The 19,127-nt window shown below is 39.9% G+C and overlaps 2 protein-coding genes and 1 long non-coding RNA gene across 4 annotated transcripts in view; 2 read left to right on the top strand and 1 right to left on the bottom strand.

The window, feature by feature from the left end:
* Positions 1-5,252: 5,252 nt before the first annotated feature.
* The window catches only part of LOC138007968 (proline-rich transmembrane protein 1-like), a 25,785-nt gene continuing 11,910 nt past the window's right edge, over positions 5,253-19,127 (bottom strand). Inside the window, exons 2-6 of one of the 2 annotated variants that reach the window (XM_068855119.1) lie at positions 12,848-12,918; positions 11,998-12,041; positions 10,668-10,921; positions 9,020-9,154; positions 5,253-7,048 (exon numbers count right to left, since the gene is read on the bottom strand). In XM_068855119.1, coding sequence (XP_068711220.1) covers positions 6,893-7,048; positions 9,020-9,154; positions 10,668-10,921; positions 11,998-12,013 — 561 coding nt within the window. In that variant the 5' untranslated portion in view covers positions 12,014-12,041; positions 12,848-12,918 and the 3' untranslated portion in view covers positions 5,253-6,892. The other variant, XM_068855118.1, reaches the window with a different exon arrangement.
* Positions 6,943-10,656, top strand: LOC138007971 (uncharacterized). Its single transcript, XR_011124148.1, has 3 exons — positions 6,943-7,077; positions 9,040-9,162; positions 10,494-10,656. It is a non-coding gene; the product is annotated as an uncharacterized lncRNA (long non-coding RNA).
* The window catches only part of LOC138007967 (uncharacterized), a 17,384-nt gene continuing 14,217 nt past the window's right edge, over positions 15,961-19,127 (top strand). The window contains exon 1 of the mRNA XM_068855117.1: positions 15,961-16,500. Coding sequence (XP_068711218.1) covers positions 16,052-16,500 — 449 coding nt within the window. The 5' untranslated portion in view covers positions 15,961-16,051. The remainder of the gene's footprint in view (positions 16,501-19,127) is intronic.

The following is a 19,127-nucleotide window of genomic DNA, read 5'->3' as shown; positions in this document are numbered from 1 at the left end:
AAAAACCTAGTGCTCTGAATAAACCGGTGGAACAGGCCTTCGCTCTGTGATATGGGTGCGTGTCATCAATAGCAACGGCTCTAACTTTGCATTCTTCTTCTGCTTCCTGTGTGCAGTCGTAAGATCTATTGCCGATTCAATTTTCTCGAGTAATGACTCGATCGTGGAATTATCATCTGCCTCAGGGCTATCTGCTTTGACTAATATTTCCGACTCAAAGGAAGTTGGTGTTTTTCTCTACCATTTCAAGTTCGCTTCCTAGATAGGCTGGCTCGTTTCTTCTCCCTGGTCATCGTCCCATTGATCAACGTGAACCGAATCAGGCCTTTTTTCTACAACGAATTGTACATCTTCTTCGAAGCTTCGGTTTTATCTGCATCTGCTAATTCCTTCCCCGCTGGTGAGTCACCAATTACACTTTCGGTTTTTAAAAGCTGTGTCTCCACCGTAGTACCACCATCCTCTTTGAGTTCGACGTAGACAATTTCCTTTGAAATTACCATATCCGAATCAGCTGCAACTGGGGTCCTCTCTACAATCAAAACCTCGCCTTCTGTGATTGGTCCCTCTGACTTGTCTACCTTTTGCTGCTCACAACGTTTTCTTTGGCGTCGTATTTATCGATCTCTTCACTCTGTTTATCATCATCAACCGCATGCACCAGTTGAAATAACGCTGGTCTCCTCTCGACAACCATGGGCTCATCTTCTTCGACGACGTCATCTTTGTCAAGTACTAATTCGCCATTATGCTTTGACAGCATATCATCGATGACAGAATCAATTTTCATAAGCAAATCTTCAAACGGAGGAATTCTGACCACCTTCTTGTAGTGCATTGTCGTTACTTCCGTGGTTTGCTGGCGTTTTAATAATTGCAACATGACTGGGTTCGGTGATCGGTTCCACCACATCATCCCCTGCAATACTGACATCGTTTCGACCAGCAGGATCGTCCATCTGCGCATGCCGTGTGCTGGGCCTTTGTTAACGTAAAGAAATGACGTTTCATTCTTTGTGACCTTATGCCCAACGTTGAGAAAAACTTGAGCAGTGTCACGTTTTTCACCACTCACTTCGCCATCTTCTTTCACCGCCACAGGGATGCCTTCCATTGTTAAGTCCCTGCCTGCTTTCTCTCTTTTCGAACCGTTTGTCTGATCTGTTGGTACAGTACGGAAAACAGGTAATTAAGTACTGACTAAGTCAACGGTTTAATTTGTTCGGACCCGCGATAGTTTTTCAAAAGTGATGAACGAAGTCACTGTGTTTGAAGTGCTCCTTTCAGTACATATTTCTGTTACCCATACATGCCCCAATAAAGGACTTACTAGGGTCAATGCCACATTTGTCCCTACGCGTCTGCTCTAATTTTACGCGCGTGAGTGTCGTGACCTCCGCATGGTAACCCAGTACAAAACGAGATATAATGGTGATACGGTGCCTGTGCACGTGGGATTTCTCTTTGTTTTTCGTCCGACTTCGTTTTAGATTGCTTCGTTTGCTTTTGTTTGAGCACTCTAGCTGGAGTATTCCAGAAAGCAAAGGCTTTTAAACGGCATCGTAATGTGATGGACAGAAATGATCCAGCGAAAGCGAAGGTTATATGCTTCTGAGCAGGTGCCGTTTGTCCGGTTTGTGTTGAAAACGAGACAAATAACTCCGAATACTATAAAAGAGCTCTAAAAGCTTATCATAAAAAATTGTGTATTCACTGCAAGGTAATCAAACGAACGATATATCAACAGAAAACAAAGATCGGGTCAAGTGATTAATTCCAAGAGCCACAGAGCATCAAGCGATCGAAAAATATTTACTTACGGATTTTAAAAGGTCTGAATGATCTCGATCAATTAGGTAAGAATGCCTAGAAGCTAAAAAATTTGTCTGACTGATATCATCCATCCCGCAAAAAAATAATAATAAAAAAAAAAAACAGAAGGATTTTATAAAGAGGTCAATTTTAAGTTGTACGACTAAAGGTTAATACAGAATTTTTTTCAACACAAGAAAAATTCTTTGAAACTTGTCCTCAAAGCCTTTACATTAACCGAGTGAAGAACACGTATATTGACAGATCTCGCGCGTTCAAATTATCGGATTTTTTGGTCTGATATGGAAAACGCCGCGATGTCTCGGAAACCACAATTAACAAACTTGACATTATTCAGCATACTTGCAATAAAATAACTTGAAATTTCAGGTCATAGACAGAAATCAATTAGCCATGGTTAAAACATTTCAGTTCGAGAACTGAACATACGTACCAAACATCTAGTTCAATATCAAATGTAAACCTCTCGTGGTAACATTCACTCCAGTGAATTTAATAATCAAGCACATCTGTCTCTGTCAGTGGAACGACGGGTGAAAACACAGCCTTGTGCGTTCCAATCGCATTAAAAGAACAAAATTCATTAAGCTACAAAATTTGGCAACTCCACTACACACCAAAGACCATGAAAATGAAATACAGCTCGCCCGACAATTTTCTTGGCAATTAATGCCCGTCACGAAATAAGAAACATGTGCAAATTCGTGCTTGAATAACCCTTATCTCGGGGTTTTTTTTCTTGTCCTATCCAGCTAAATTTCACTACTCACCGTTATTTATCCTTTAGGGCCAGAGCCGTGAACCGCGGGAAATAAACAACACAGAAATGTCCGCTACGCTGAGGTCCCCTCTCGTCGAAAGTCAAAACTGAAATACGATGATGACGGGCAATGGTTGAAGAGAGATAATATTTGGCTGTACAAGATCAACGTCGGCAAGCTCAAAATTATCTCTTTTGACAAAGTCAATAAATTCGCGGTTTTGAATGGAAATGAATTTGTCCAGTTTCGTGTGTTCCCTCTTTTCTTTCAAATTTCACCCGAATATTCGGGAGGACCGCAAAGTATCGCATGCGCTTTTTTGTTCGCGATCTTGCGCTTGTCCTCGAAACACGACGCGCGTGTGACAGCTTGTCACTTATAGACAGCTGGAATTTGTCGAGACATGTTGACGACAAAAGATGAAACCCACGCTAAAATGGGCCAATTTTCTCCCTATCGGTGAATGCATGCTGGCGGTTTTAGGAGGGAAACTTCCAAACCTACAACAATTGAATTTTCGAATTGCACATTTCACGGATACCGACATTGATTGATTGGCTGAGAGCAGTGCAGTTTAAGTATAATACCAATGAAAATTACACATCAAAATTTTGGATTATGATTGGCTAATAAACCATAGGGTTTGGTCAGAACCAGTCAAATCTTTTGTTTTCAAATCTAGCGCGGGCCCTGAATGGCGCAATTTTTCCTTGATTGCGTGACACGAGTTCGTTTTTCATGTCAGTACTAAAATAAGTAATTTTTCACGTGCAATTTCGAATAAATAAATATTTTTAATTTTTTTAAAAGACTACAAATTGCACTCGCCCTACGGGCTTGTGCAATTTTGGTCGTCTTTGAAAAAATTTACGCGTTCTTATTTATTCCAAATTGCTCTCGAAATCATGTGATAACCTATACTAATAAATTTAATGAGATGTTACGGTTGCCATTATGTTGTGGTTCTGTTTTGTAACCTGATAAGGCAGTCGTATTAACAACATGACACAGTTATTCTCGGTGTAGTTTCCAACAGGGGGATATCCTGGTTAACTTCTAAAAGTTTGCTTGCGGTGTTCCCTTGTTCCCGAAATAACTTACAAACCTGTTCTCAGCTGTTTTATCCCTAAACTGTTTTTTTTGTTCCCTTGTTCACCAAGATATTTCATCTTTGTTTTCCTGTTCCTCAGTTCCTCAGTTCAAATTAGCCATGATTTCTTCTTCTCCAAAAGCCCTGGGAGGGCCTCATTTTGTAATTTGGACTACAGAAGTCGTACTCACAGAGTGTTTCGGAATCATTTAATCAGAACGTGGGGGTTTCAAGACCCCCACCCCCTGAGGCAGAAATTGAGATCAAATGCCCCTATACTTGGGGTAAGAAATTTAAAACAATCCAACATTTACTATGGAAAAAAATTTCAAATGTTCTGCTTTGGGTTTGTGAAGTTTGCATTTTAGTTACTGATACAATGCTAATTTAAGACACATTTTTGCTGAAGACCATTTGATTACAAAACTGCCTGCAACATTCAAAGTGAAATAAACATTACGCTGCATATCACACATAAAAAATTTGCCTGGGTCAAGTCAAGTTCAAAGGAACCCAAGAATTCCAATTCAGATTGAATATCATTTGAAGTGGATGGTGAAGTTAAAGAAGGATAGGCGTAGAGCAACTCTTACCTACGGGGGGAGTATTTCGACAATTTAGGATAGGTGTGTCAATCAATCAAGGTTTTCAAACCCTGACCCTATTTAAGAGATTCAATACCCTCTTTAGGGCCGATAAAAGCTATAAAGGTCCCATTAGTGCAGTTTTAATAAATCGTATCTTTCTCGTTTTTTGCGTTAGGGTGGATACTGCCATTTAGTGACCCTGTCTAACGAACATCTAAGGATCACAATACCAAAAATACCAAAAAGGGATACCCTGAGCACCTCAAAAACCCTACCCTGTCAGGTGGCATATACCTATAGCGTTTATAAGAGGGTACTCCCCCACTCCCCTCCCCCGGGGGAGCTTTTAAGCCTGGTTTTCACTAGCGACGCAAGCAGAAACACAAGCATAAGTAGCTTATGCTAGTGAAAACCCACGTCAAAATATTAGAGCATTAAATAACAACCACGGCATCCACCGTTTTCCTCGAATGCTCAGACGCGGAGAATCTGGAACGAGTGCTTTAATTGGCAAGAGACGAAGCAAATTTCTTTGTGCTTATGCTGCGTTTCATTTTCACACGACGCAAGCGAACACAAGCATAAGCGCAAACACAAGGAAAAGGAAAAAGTTTGATCCTTCTGCTTGAGCATTTGCTTATGCTTGCGTCAACCCCGTTTTCACGTTGAAGTAAGACCTCTTATGCTTTGCGCTTGTGCTTGCACTTTCTCACGTTTTCCGCCATCTTTATAAACTCGAATGCCAGTGCTACTCTTGTCCTCCTTTGGGGAAGGGACCCAAAGTCAAAATCAGTCAAATGCACCACCCCCAGGGGACAGATTGTTGTTCAAAAGCGCTTCAATTCCCCTACAATCCCCCACCCTTCCCCGGGACCTGGGGGTGGGGGTTTCAATTGACTGGTGTGTATAACCAAGGGTGCGTCAATTTCGTCACCAGAGCCTCGGATCGACCCATCAAATCACCAAGGACAACGCAGAAAATAGTAGGTGAGTGAACTTTATTTATCTGGCTGTCCATAAAATGACTTTTCGAAAACAAAGATCGCGATTTGAAGTTTTTATGGAAAATTTTCCTCGATCAGTTGAATCGGCCGACGGCCGTTACAACTATCTCAAAATAACATGATGTCACGCGCTCTTGTCTGCCTGTGTGCCAACCGCTTGTTTGAAACAGGCTGATACTTTAACAAGTTTAAAAAAGTGGTTAAGCAGTTTTCCAAAACAAGCGAATGGAACTTTCAAAAAAGGCTTTTTCGGGCCCGACACGTTTTCAGGACATTCGACGAACGGTCCCAAAACCAACCCTAACCCAGATGTCACTCTGTCAACTATGAAAAAACAGAGTACGAGATTAAGTGGTAGGTACAAAACACAGGTAACAGGTCATTGTTTTACCAATACTGAAACAACCCTATTAACCCTTGCATAACAATGATGCCAAACTTAGGCCTAAAATCATTGTTTAGCCGGCAAGGCCTAAGGTTCAGGATTCTTTCTGTATATGGTAAAACAATGACCTGTGAACTGTGAACTATGACCTTTGTTTTGCACTTGCCTTCCTCAAAGTGGTGATATAAAGTGTATAGGTATAATCGAATGACAAAGGCATATTATGTTGTAACATAATGTAATGTAATGTATTATTTATAAAGCACCCTGTCCCAGGCTCTAAGGCGCTTTATGTCTTACGAAAAAAGTTGGTAAAAACTTTAAAAATACTAGAGCCTATACCATATATACTTATAATTATATCAAAAATAAATGGAAAAATAAAATTAATCTTGCCAAGACGATAAAAAGCTAAATCCAAAACTATATAAAAACCTAAGCCACGACAAGGTCACTACTAATAATCAAGTCAATCATACGCCAAGCAAAACAGATGTGTTTTCAAATTTGTTCAAACTCTCACTTGCTGTTATTTCATAAGGTATAGAGTTCCACAATTCAGGGGCAGCGACGCTAAAGGCCCGGTCTCCATAAGTAACAGTGTTAGTACTTGGAACCTTGATCAGTAACTGGTTGGAGGGTCGTAGGGAGTGGCAGGAGCATATCTCTCCATCAAGTCCACGATGTAAACATGGAAATTATCTCTTGTAATCCTTATAATAATTTAAATACGAATACTTTAGAGTAAATTAATTCACATCAAAGTCAGTGAAGACCAAAGTTTGTGATGAAAGAGATGGAATGCATGTATGCGTTGTTTGAATGTTTACACCAGTGAGATTGATGACGATGGTGATGGTGTTATGGTTCTAAGAAAACACATCTTGTTTACATGTACATCAAGGCGGCTGCCTAAGAAAATTGTCCGGGAGCCCTCCGGGCTTCCAACATTAAAAGTTAGTAGCCGAGTCATTTTTTCAAGAGCTCAGAATTAGTTAATTCCAGCTGGGATCATATTTTCAAGAGTCAGAGAGTGGGGCTGAATCAAGTAAGGCGCCTGTTCGGGCTACTTGTTCAGAAATTTGGCCACCTGCGCTCAGAAATAAGGCGCCTCAGGCGCCTGGGCGACCACTAGGCAGCAACCTTGTACATGTACATGTATAGCAAAACTAGTCCCCAGGCAGCGCAGACAACCTGTGTACCTTCGCTATGCTTGGTATGTAAGCTTTTAGTTAGCTGCAGCAAGTTTGAGTGAAGAGTATAACACAGGCAAAGCAAGTCACAAAAATCGTTATTCCGGTGCAAATGGCTGCCCAAGCAAATTTTCTTGCCGATGATGAAGCACTTCTGGCTGAGTTGAAGTCACCACGAGCAAGATACATGTGAACCTGTGAGTTTAAAATCAGCACATTGTCAGGTCAGGTTTAAAACCTTTTAATAAACCCTGCATGTGCACGCTTTCATTGTAAAACTATTGAGAAAATCCCCTTATGAGGGCCATACGCATTAGCTTGAGACCGTGAGAAAGGCCGGAAAAAGCCGTATGGTCCTGTCAAGGATACTTACTGCTCTGACGATTTTAAAAGATTTCGTCGCCTCTAATTACAAACAATCCAAGTTAAAAAAGGCAGAAAAGCAAACGCAAACAACATAATTATTAGATAAATTTTCTGAGCAAATTCAGTTGTAATTCAGTTATTTTTGTCCAAACGTAATCTTTTGATTGCTCATCAATACGTAGTATAAAGCTAGAGCATATATGATAAAATGCTTTTCAGGGGACAATTACAGAAGCCGGGCACACGCGGTAAGGCGGGCTGGCTTGTTAAGCCGAGATCCCGGCACGTCGGAGAGAAAAACACGAAAAATTAGGCTTTTCCTTCAACAATTGCAGCAAAACGTCCGGAGCAGGCAAACACTGTGAAATTGTATCCCGGTCAATTTATACCGGTCGGGATACTTGATCAGGGGGCATGTGACAAAAAATCAAGCAATCACAGTGCTCGTTTTGTTGAGTGAAAGTCTACTAGTAGGTATATTTATGGGGTAACCAAGTAGCGCAGAGAATTTTCAATAATCACCTATGTAATTAAACTAAAACTAGTTTCCTGAGTTTCCCGATGTACTGTGAGTCAACTGAAAAAACCATTCTGTTGTAGTTGTAGTCATGTTAGTGTTAACTAGTGTGACATATGACGGTTGGCTATTGTTTATTGTCTGCTTTCAAGTCCAGTGAATATCCAGTTTCAGTATTTTTAATGGTGTCGCTCTAAAGTGAACTGAAGAAATTTAGAGAGTTTGTTTATCGTCGTTTTCATGCTCTTTGGAGGCCATAAGTGTATTAGTGTTAATCCAACATAACCTTAAGTCGACTAAGGCATCACTGCATTGCGGCAGCCGGCTAGATTGCAGAATACCCGTCCACAAGAAATTGACCCTAAAAACACAGCTGTCAAAGTGCTGAAGTCGTGGAATGGATATACCTCGTTCTTTAATCCACGAGGCAAGCACCATGGCACTGCAGCACCAGCCATTTTACTCAGCTCAATTTAAGATTCCAATTAACCTTAAGTCGACCAAGGCATCACGGCACTGCGGCAGCAATCAGTGAGCTCAACTCAATTTAACCTTAAGGGCGCGTTCTATTGACCCAAATGTGCTGTTCTGAGTGTGAGTTAATGTCATTTAAATAAGATCATTGTTTCCCTGGAGTTTCATCAAGGTTTTGTAAACAGAAGGGAATGGCTTCCGTTCATTCACTGCATTCTTGTCTTTTGTAGAGTGTCGCAATTCCAGGAAAATTCTCCAGGACATAGTTGACGCAAATGTCATGGTCCGTGGTAAAGACCACGCCGAAACCACGGACCATGACATGACCATTCCCTTCTGTTTACAAAACCTTGCTGAAACCCCAGGGGAAACACTGATCTTATTTAAATGAAGAAGGCTGCAGTTGCAACCGAAAATTCAGTTGAAGACTATAATTTTTTATCTATATGTAACCAATTTTTTTAAAATCAGATCAGACACAACATTTTTTAACTCATTATATATTATCATGATGACTGATCACCTTTTAAACATTTAAAGCTTAGATTTGGTTGAACTTGGTTTGGTACACATGAAATTGCTATAAATGTTGATTCAAGTAGTATGAGGCTTAAATGAGCAGCAAGGCTGCATCAGTATATGGAAAACGATCTGCCAGGCTAAGTGCATCATGTATTTAATTTGACTTAATATACTAAGGATTTTGATAAGTAATTTCCATCTTTTCAAAGCCTAATTTTGTACTACAAAAACTGACATTATTATAATGTGTAATGAACAGCTCAGATGACCGTGGTAATTTAACTCACTTGTTTTGATTTCTGTACAGCAACAATACCTAGTGGCCAGAAACAACAAAGACAGGCAAACCATGAAAGATTCCAATGGTCAGCAGGAATTGTGCATTCTTGAAATGCCTGGCGCACCACCATGTTTCCAGGTTGCTGAGGAGGTAAAGAGTACATAGACTACTGCATTTGTCACAAGAGTGACAAATTATATATTATATTACACAAATTGTCACCAAACTTAATTTGAAACATTTTTGACTTGATCCCATATTTCTGACTTGATTCCACCTCCTTAGGTTCTAGATAACTACTGGTAGTTATTATGTTTGGTATGTTTCCAAGGCTGCTGCCTAAGAAAATTTTAAGGGGGCCCTCAGAGCTAAACGCTGAGAACTTAGGAGCCCAACATATGAAGTGAAAGGTGTTGCTGTGAAAAATTAAGGCGCCCAGAGCTATTCTTTGGGAGCCCCAGGCTACCGGGCTCCTGTTAGGCAACAGCCTTGGTTTCAAACTGAAAAGATGTAAAAGGGCTTTGCATGAATGTACATATAATCTTTATGACGGTGAAAAAAAGAACCACTAATTTTAATATTGTCGATCATAGACAAAATAAGAACTCATTCTTGCACTTGACAATTTATGCAATTCATTGACATCGAAGAAGTGTCATCATAAGCACGAAAGTCAAGTAAAAGATCTTGCACCCTGGCAACAACATTATTAAAAATGACTTTGTTCATTTTCATGAAACACAAAAAAATTGAAATTGCATTATTTATTTATTTATTTGTTTATTATTTGTAATAACACAAGCAGGGTTGTCAATAAGATTTGAAGTAGGTGGAGAAATTGTGAAAGTAGACGGCACTGGGGGCCATAGGCCCCCGAATAGGCGAGGGGTGTGGGGGCCGCCCAGGCCCCCAGGGGGGTACAGGGGCAGAGCCCCGTTGGGGGTCCAGGGGGCGAAGCCCCCGGAAGCAAAATGAGTTTGACTTATTGACATTGACAAAAATTGCCTTTCCTCAGAGTAATTATAACAAGTCTCACTTCCTGAAAAGAACATTATTTCTTCTATGTGGAAAACGAAGACAGTCCAGCCGTAATCCAGGCAGATTTGTCACCAGTCTTTCTCTTCTGTCCATTCAACATGGCGGACAGCAGAATCGATCGCGTTGTTTTTCCGTATGCGTGTTGAGTAAATTATAATAGAACTCGTTTAAAATCACCCAACAAGCAAAGAGGGGACAATATATCACCAAAAACCACTTTTATTTTAGATTTTACTTAGACTAATTAATGTATTTTTAATTATCTACATTAGGTTTCAGATAATATAATTTTATTGTAATATAATTTTAGGTATAATTTAATTTTTTAACTTTAACCAATTTCGGTTGTAAACAGCGCCATCGAATATTTATAGTGAAGGCGCTATATAAATATATCATTATTATTATTATTATTTATTATTATTATTGATGACTGCCTTCAGGATATATTGAATGTTTTCCAAAGTAGCCATCTCCTTAGTGGGGAGTAGCTGCCGGAGTTCGCCGGTTGCTGGCTTCTAATGAAATCCCTGCACAAGTAAAAGCATTTCTAAACTACAGTCATGGATAAAACAGTGGTGCAGAGTCAAAGCTACAATCATAATACTGGTACTTACTGCACGAACCACAAAGGCAACAGGAGCACTCTGATGTAACTGCCATGGGTGATTTGATGGAGGTTGGTTACCAGACAGATTTAACTCAGTAGGTGGTACTTGGTACCCTGGAAACCTTGCACCACTTTGTAACCAAGCAGGTGCTGGGTAAACACAAGGTAATTCCGTATATGGAGGTGGAGGTTCCAAAGGATAAGCTGACACCATGCCATCTGTACATGAGGTTTCGTGAGGGGTATGAGGGTGATGACTAACTGTATGAAGACATCCAAGAAAATTTATCAATATCTTACATGTAGGCCATGTAAGATACCCTGAGCTCCCCAAATAAGAATTCTGCAAGTAGGCCTCCAGTCAAATTCCTCAGGACACTCAATTTAATTCGAAGGAGAGTGGAGACCCTGTATATTGCAGGCTCTCTAAGCCTTTGTTTTTGGACTTGACAATAAAACAGGAAACATTATTGACTCTCAAGAACATGATACAGTATGGGTTTTGTATTGAGGATTTTTGGAGTAATTAAATTTAATATGATGCAGGGATTCCTATACAAATGGATATTTTTTCAGCTTAACTTAATTGAATTTTTTTTTTTTACCAGGCTCTCTTACTGAGCTCACACTGCCTATGATAAGAGTGCAGTCTTAAACAAATTGCAGCATGCATTATTAAGGCTATCATACCTAATCAAATGGTTTAATGAAGCTGTTAAGCCTACCTTTTAAAGGGTAACTGAAGGCAAAAAAATAAGCATTTTTTATTTACACTTTATACCATGCACAGTAATGTTTTCAACTTTTTTTTTTCTGGCATATCCGTCGTTTTTCCTCCTAAAAAAATGTTTTATTCCGATTTTGGGCTATCAGCATTGCGGCTCAGAATGGAGGAGTCAGCGGTCATTTTTGCAGCTTATGACGCGAAGAAACAGCAAAACAACGAAGAAAACATCCACAGCAGCACTTGTTTCTCTTGATTATGAAATCTCTGTTCCCCATATTATACGTCACAGCAGGGTGCTGATTTAGTTTTTGAGCCCGCGCTGAAAAGGCAGAAACAGCGGGAAAAGCCCAATTTCGAGCGTAACTTTCACGCAAAAAACAGAAAACGAGAAGAAATAACCCCACACACTTAACTTAACTTATGTTAGGCTTTCCAGAAACAGTTTTAGAAAAATTGCTGATTTTGGCCTTCAGTTCTCCTTTAACAAATTGCACGTTGTCATCAACTACGTACCATTCTTCCAATAACCTAGCTGAAGATTTATTGTTACAAATTTCAGCTTTTGTTGACCTGGTTTCTGGGTCATTAAAATCATTGTACTTAAGGTTACCTTTGGCAGAGTTCATTGTCAACCACTAGTTCTCTTCAAGTGACCTATCAAGAGAAAACAAGGAAGTTGCATTTCTTTCGTTTAGCAAGGAGAATGACTTCTGACCAGATCCAAAATACGGTACGCACAGTCGTAGTGGGGTCCAATTTGGAACCATTGGTAACCAAACATTACCGAGACTTCGCTTCACGGGAAATCCGTAATTTATAGACTTGCCTCAGAAGCAGCCTGAGCTTGTTTTTCTCACTACTGAATGAGACTATCAAAATTTGGGGGGGGGGGGGGGGGAGAATGGCCATAGAGTATCTCGTCCTCCTGACTTCGATTCGTAGTGACTGTACGTGCGTATCGGCACCACCTGCGTGACGCTGCGTTGTTTTAGTATGTGCTAAGACATTTATTTACCGAAGTCGAGGTGGCTAGTGGTGTATATTTCACTTCGGTGGATAGTTGCTAATTATTACACGTTAAGCGTACAAATGTCATTGCAATTTAAGCCTTAATTAAACGACGAAAAAATAAAATGTTTGTTTATAATAAGCAAAAATCAAATAGAGAATTTCTTCTTACCGTGTTAGCACCTTCAAAGAATTTAGTTTAGGAGTAGTTCCTCGTGTTACTCTTTCCATGCTGTATTTACGTGGACTCTAGGAAACTGCCGGTTACATTCCTTACTGCAGGTAATTTGAATTTGTGGCAATGTAATGTAGCAGCGATTTTCCTCAAACTCAGTGATTTATTGTTATAGTCGGCTAAGTGAAAAGATCAACTTAAAACACGCGAATGAAAAGTATGTACGACTCAAGCCAGGGTGACAACGCAGAAATACACTCCCTATAGCGATACTCACCGTTGCGTCACGGGTGTCATAAATGTGCCATCCAGAGATCTATTGGTTGCCGAAACAAAGGTTCTTTTGCTCTGTGGTTGGCAAAATTTAAATATCAAAAGCATTGTTTATAAGGAGTGAATATCGCTATTGTTATATATGTTGTATTGGCTAAAGGCCCATTTACACTACAGAAAAAACTGGATCCGGACCCCTTAAAAACTGGGAACGGACCAATTTATCTTTGCCTTGTATGGCCCTGCAGAAAATCCAGTGTTTCTTTAAAAAAGTTATGGGTCCGTTCCGCTTTTTTGAGAGGTCCGGACCCAAATTTCTCTGTCGTGTAAACGGCCTTTCAATGAAATGAAAATCTGGTCCGGACTCCGAAAATCAACAGTGTAAACAGAGTGCCAAGAACGGGGCCTCAAGGGAAGTTTTATGATGAGCCAAACCAAATTGTTGGCTGTGTGAAAAGTAAAAAAAAAGCGAAACACTTTTTAATCGGTCCGGACCCAGTCTTTTCTGTGGTGTAAATGGTCGTTCACTTTACATTTAGTTCGACCTCGTTTCCACGCTCTTCAATCCCCTGGAGATGAGGCTGGATGACAAAGAATGTTTTTTTCCTGAAATTGGATAGGTTGTGTTTCAAAATGACAAAGTAATTTTACATTCCATTTGTTGTTTAACAGGAAACCATTAGCAATTAATGGGCTTTTGCGTTTATATATATATAACCGGGTTTAGTACTGACATACTCTTTAGTACATGTAATTGAAATTTGGAGACGGAAAGTGGATGTGGGCAGAGTTTTTGCAACATAGGTACCCCTAGCCCACGGAGAATCGTTGTTGCATTACATAAATTTTATGAGGGTTTGTATGGGGAATTTAGCGATCGTTATTTGGGGCATTAAAATAGAAACAGAAATAAAAATACATCAGAATTTGTGGTTGTCATTTCAACTGATCGCGATGTTAGCTTGGGGTACATGTGGTTAGGCATGAAACTCTAAGAGTGAAATGGGCCCTCTGTTACTTAGGTAACTTCTGAGACAGAAAGGAAATCGAAACTTCAAAGTGCTTTTGTAATGGGCCCTTTGCAGGTTAGTGATCACATGGTACAAAAACCGTCATACTGGAACGCAAATGACGCACTGGGACATCTTAAACGAAGCAAGATAATTAAAATTTTCTTTCTTTCAGATTTCAAAAGATACTCAAGATTTTCTGATTGTCCCTGACCTAAAAATACACAAATGGTAATAGTTGTCGAGGGGAAGCTCTAATGAGCTCCTAACGTTCATATACGTCAGGTCTTTCCCGAGGGATTCATTTTCTCTTAGTGGTAAAGTTGAGCGGATTTGCGCTGTGTTTAGCTTAATCATCGTAGTTGAAATCGTACGCACACGAAGAATGTTTCGAGCGCCCCAAACTAGGGGGTCTGGGGGCATGCTCCCCCTGAAAATTTTGAAATTTACGGTCTCGGAAATGTCATGTCTCAGAAATGACTATTTTCGAAGGACATTTCAATAAATAAATGCGAAAGAAAATGCATTAGTTAGTTGTTTATTTTACCCATCTGTCGAGTTTTCTCTGCAGCAAGCTACAACACAAACAGAGGGTTTATAATGCAAGCAGAGGGCAGGACACCGCAAACTCTGTTATAATATCAATATCATCATCATCATCATCATCATAGTCATATTTCTTTAAAAAATAACTGGGAACTGGGAGACTGGTGATAAGACTGACACTGTGTGGGCCTTGAAAGGTTAGAGTGAGTTTGGCCACCATGTTGCATGAAACATCGTCTTCAACATCATCCAATGTTTCTTTTGTTCTAAGGAGTGAACAACAGTGTGGCATTTGTATGGCCATCACATTCAACAATGTTGCACGCGCGCTTGCGCCGCGGCTATCGGTATCCATGGTGATAGTTTATTTGTTGCCACGTCCGTTCAAGCTTGAGAATGATGAACGAGCCAAGTCTTGAATATCTGAGCGACGAAAGTTTGAGCATGCAACCTCTCTTCGAACTGATAGCCCTTCTTGTGTTCAAAGCTCTCAAGGGCATGGCGCCAATGTATCTGCAGGATCTTTTGCAATTCAAGACTCCGGGACGCTACTCCCTACGCAGTGACGCCGTGGGTGTTCATAAGGTTCCTCACAACTGCATGGTGCAAGACCTGGAGACCGCGCATTTGCTGTTAACGTTGCAGATTTTGGAACAGTCGTCCTCTTGCTATCAGAGAGAGTGACCCTACTGATAATTTTAAAAGGAACTTGAAAACGCCAACAGGGCGAGAGTTTGTTTTCTAAGGATTTTTGGTAGATTTTGGTTCCAGACCCTTGAGTCCAACATGCTGGATCCAACACGTTCGTTGTCGTTCGACACTTTTCAACAGTGTCCAACAATGTTGGTCGTTGGATCCGTTTGGCAAGGCCTGTATGGGTTAATGAAAAGATAATGGAAATACTCACACAGAGAGGCACCGGTTAATTCGAAATTTAAAAAACTTGGCCCGATTTTACAATGACTTTAAAAATTAATGCCTCCATGGAATAAGGATTCCCGGTTTTGAGCTGTACGCGTATATGGACAAAAGGCATTACCTCTAGTCTCGAGGCTCTGTCAGGATCTACCAGGGGAACCTGGCTTATATTTATTCCCCAGAGCCTCGAAATTATGTCCATTGTTGAAAAGTTGGTCTATTGACGGAGTCATTTTTAACATGGAGTACGCGGCCAAAAGCATGCGTGGCTGTGGTTGTTTACCATTTACAAGCAGAAACCGGTTGGTTCTAGGTTTGTTCAAATGGTAAGCAAAAACTCCCGAATGGGAAATTCAGTTGGCATCGGCGCGTACCATTTACAAAATTCGTTCAAGTTTACCGAGAGAGTCTGGAGGGAGGCAAAATCATGGGGGAATGCAAATGGTAAACACATTTTCCGTTTGGGAAGTTTGGACTACCTTTCAAGAAATCCCGTTTTCTCCGGAAATCTTCCGCTTGGGAAGACCAAAATAGGCATAACATTTACATTCCAACCGAAATTTCCGGATTTTTTTGGTAAATGGTAATTGTATTTTTGCAAGCGACCTTCGGGCGTATGACACGTGAACAAGCGGGGACCAGGATGGTGACTCATTAGGACTGAGCAGCCGAGCCCCACGGTGAATGCTCTTTTACGACGCTGTGATTGTTCTCACTTTCGAACGCTCGTGAAGATGTTTGTCTTTGCTCTTTGTTTTGTAGCGGCCTTAGGAGTTGCAAATGGGGGTTATCAGCCCATTTGTCAGCTATCACGTTTAAGCAATGCATCAGAGCCCAAGTTGCCGAACTTGCCCTCATCTTTTTCGACCCTTGTGGAAGCCACGTACGTCAAGAACAACCACACGGCCATCTATTCTGAAAGTTATGACCAAAAAGCCAAAAAAGGCAGAAGCTACCATGTGAAAGATGGGGTAAAGCACATAGATATCTATGACTATGCCTTGGACGAAATTATTCATATAGACGACGACCACTGTACGGTTTCCTCCAGTTTCGACACAGGACATGGTCATTTCATCTTTTTCGATTTAGGGGAGCATATCGAAAGTGTGTCCCAGTTATTCCGGTTTGGAAGAGAATATAACGAAACTTACATGGGTGTTGCAAACGTACGGGGAATAAGGTAAAGCTGTATATTGGTAATACTTGATATTCAGAGAAATAAGAGAGTTATTTACTCGCATGTCTGCGGCGCGCGCACAGGTGGCCACACGTGGAAATCTATTCTGCACTTCGAAGTAGGCTTTTTTTCTGTTTGAAGAGATGATTTGTCAACATATCTCTCGTGGTTGGACGGAAATAGGGCTAAGCTGAGGTAGCATGCACGGCATTTCGGTACCTTCCCGTATTCCCGGGCCCTTGAATACATTAGTGAAATATTATATTGGATTTAAGTATCTGGAAAAACCTTTGAAATGTTTGCTGAAATCTTCGCTGAAACTTGAAACTGTTTCCTGCGATCATTTTCATCAGAAGACTTATTTGCATATAAATTATAGCATAGGGTATCACAAGGCTGTCAGGTGATTTTACGCGCATTGAACACATAATTTTGCGTTGTGAACGACAAAGTTTTTTTGTTTTTTTTGTACCATTTCAACGTCCATAATTTTGATTATGAAAAGATTTGGCCAAGAACCCTTCTGTTGGAAATGTCTATTTGCCCTCGAATTCTTAATTTGACTGTGTTTTCTGGCAGCCACGATTGTTAAGAGAACTCTTGAATTTGTTTAGCATGCGTGACCTCCGCAATATTAATTATTGCTAACTTTGCAGGCAAACTCGCGAATAAGGAATGGAAAGTATATTTTTACAAGACAATAAATGCTGTTGGCTCAATGGACGAGAATAGGGGCCCAAATTTTATCATTATATGATTAAAGCCATGCGCAACAATTTTTTAGATCCCAAGAAACGTGTCGATCGATCGATCGCCATCGGCCAAGGCCTCTTTGACAACCAAACTTTAAGCAAATATTTGCTACGACATGCAGATGAGAAAATATATTTGTCACCTATAAAGTTCAACAAGAATCTTTTAGGTCTTAGTTATAATTTGAGTCCTAAGGTGCACCTAACTACTTTGAGTGCCAATTACCTGTGATACACACACAAGTTCTCAAAAGTTATTCTATCAACTGAAGACGTCAAATTCAACTGAGAATAATTACTATGCTAATTTTAGTAGTGACACAGTGAATTTGTTTTGCCCCATTGCCTTTGAATTTGCATTTCTTTTGTGACAAACCAGATAAAGTTTACCACAGTTCAACCCCCACCTTATAAAACGAACTGGAACTTTGTTATTGCATGTGTACTGCAGTATAATCTGCATACTCACTGAAGGTTCTTTTAAAATTAAATATTTTTGCAAAGTGTTTTCCCTACAAACTTGTCACAAGAAGGCATCAGATCGTCTGCTTCTCATGATTTTAGCTTTTTGTATAATCTGCACATCAGGGCATGACTACAGCTAGGAAGGAATTTTTGCATTTTCGCTGTACTTACATTTAGCATCTTTGATTGTCTGTCCCAGAGTGACAGTCAGGAGATGAATAATTTAATCGTGAGTCTTTCAGCATTACAATATGATTATTTCAATAAGGGAATAATATTTAATGTCCCATGCTCAAGGCACTAATACATGTACCTGTCAGAAGAAAAAGTACTGTTGATATAATCTTCTTAGTGCTTATATAAGCTATACATTTCCTACCTGCCCTGGTTTTGCTTTCATAGACACACAAATCCATTTTAAACTCGGTAATAAAACATAGACTCTGCCAAGTATACCACCCAGATCTACACATTTTCTACAAATAGTGCTATTTGTAGAAAATGTGTAGATCTGGTATACGATGTGTATAGACTTCCAAGGTTGTTTGATTGCTAATACCATGTCTACCCAAAAGAATACAGAGCCCCTCACCGTAGAAGTTCCTCATTGTTCAGTAATGTGATCTGCATTGAGACAGATGGAATTATATGGCTCTCTTAACCTTCCTGCTTAAAAGATCTTAATTTATAATATTAGAAAATGGATCTGATAAAAATTTGTTTAACACCTTATTAAGTAGTTGTTACATTGGTGAGTTCCTCTGGGATTTTAATTTGAACAGTAATAATTAAAAGAGGTTAAGTGAAACTGATCTTCGCAGTTATGAACACAATTTTTGCAATTGCGTAAAGAAGCCTGAAAAATTCAGGACTTCAACAGGGTTTGAACCAGTGACCTCGCGATACTGGTGTGATGCTCTAACCAACTGACCTATGAAGCCACTGACGTTGGGAGCAATTGCAATTGTAATTATATTAATTTACAGAGAACTAAATAATCTCCCTGTAAGGTTGTTGTTAACAGGAAAAGTCAACGTGAATGGCTAGTATTCAAGATCACCACCGTTATAGCCTCTGTTTTTCATGGTCTTACTCAGCTTTTTCTAACGTTACTAGCATTGTATTTTTTCTTAGTCTTGACAGAATCCAAAATAATAATCACCATTTTTTTAGTTACAATAGCTACCTTGGTGTTTACTAAGCGATAAGTAAGGTGATGGGCAAAATATTAGCCAGAAATTTACTTAAAGTTATCTTCATTTGTTAACAAGAAAAGTCCTACCATGACAGTGATTTCAACAACTTGAAGATAATTTTTTTTTGTTTTGTTGTTGATGGGAAATTTGAAGTCATGAGATCATTAAATAAATCAAATCCACCCTAAACGTACCCCTTGTGTTTTCTCTGTTTCAT

This window comes from Montipora foliosa, chromosome 6 (assembly GCF_036669935.1).
Source record: "Montipora foliosa isolate CH-2021 chromosome 6, ASM3666993v2, whole genome shotgun sequence".
Classification (NCBI taxonomy): domain Eukaryota; kingdom Metazoa; phylum Cnidaria; class Anthozoa; order Scleractinia; family Acroporidae; genus Montipora; species Montipora foliosa.
The sequence above is the reverse complement of the archived record's forward strand: the minus strand, read 5'-3'. Positions and strand labels throughout refer to the sequence as shown.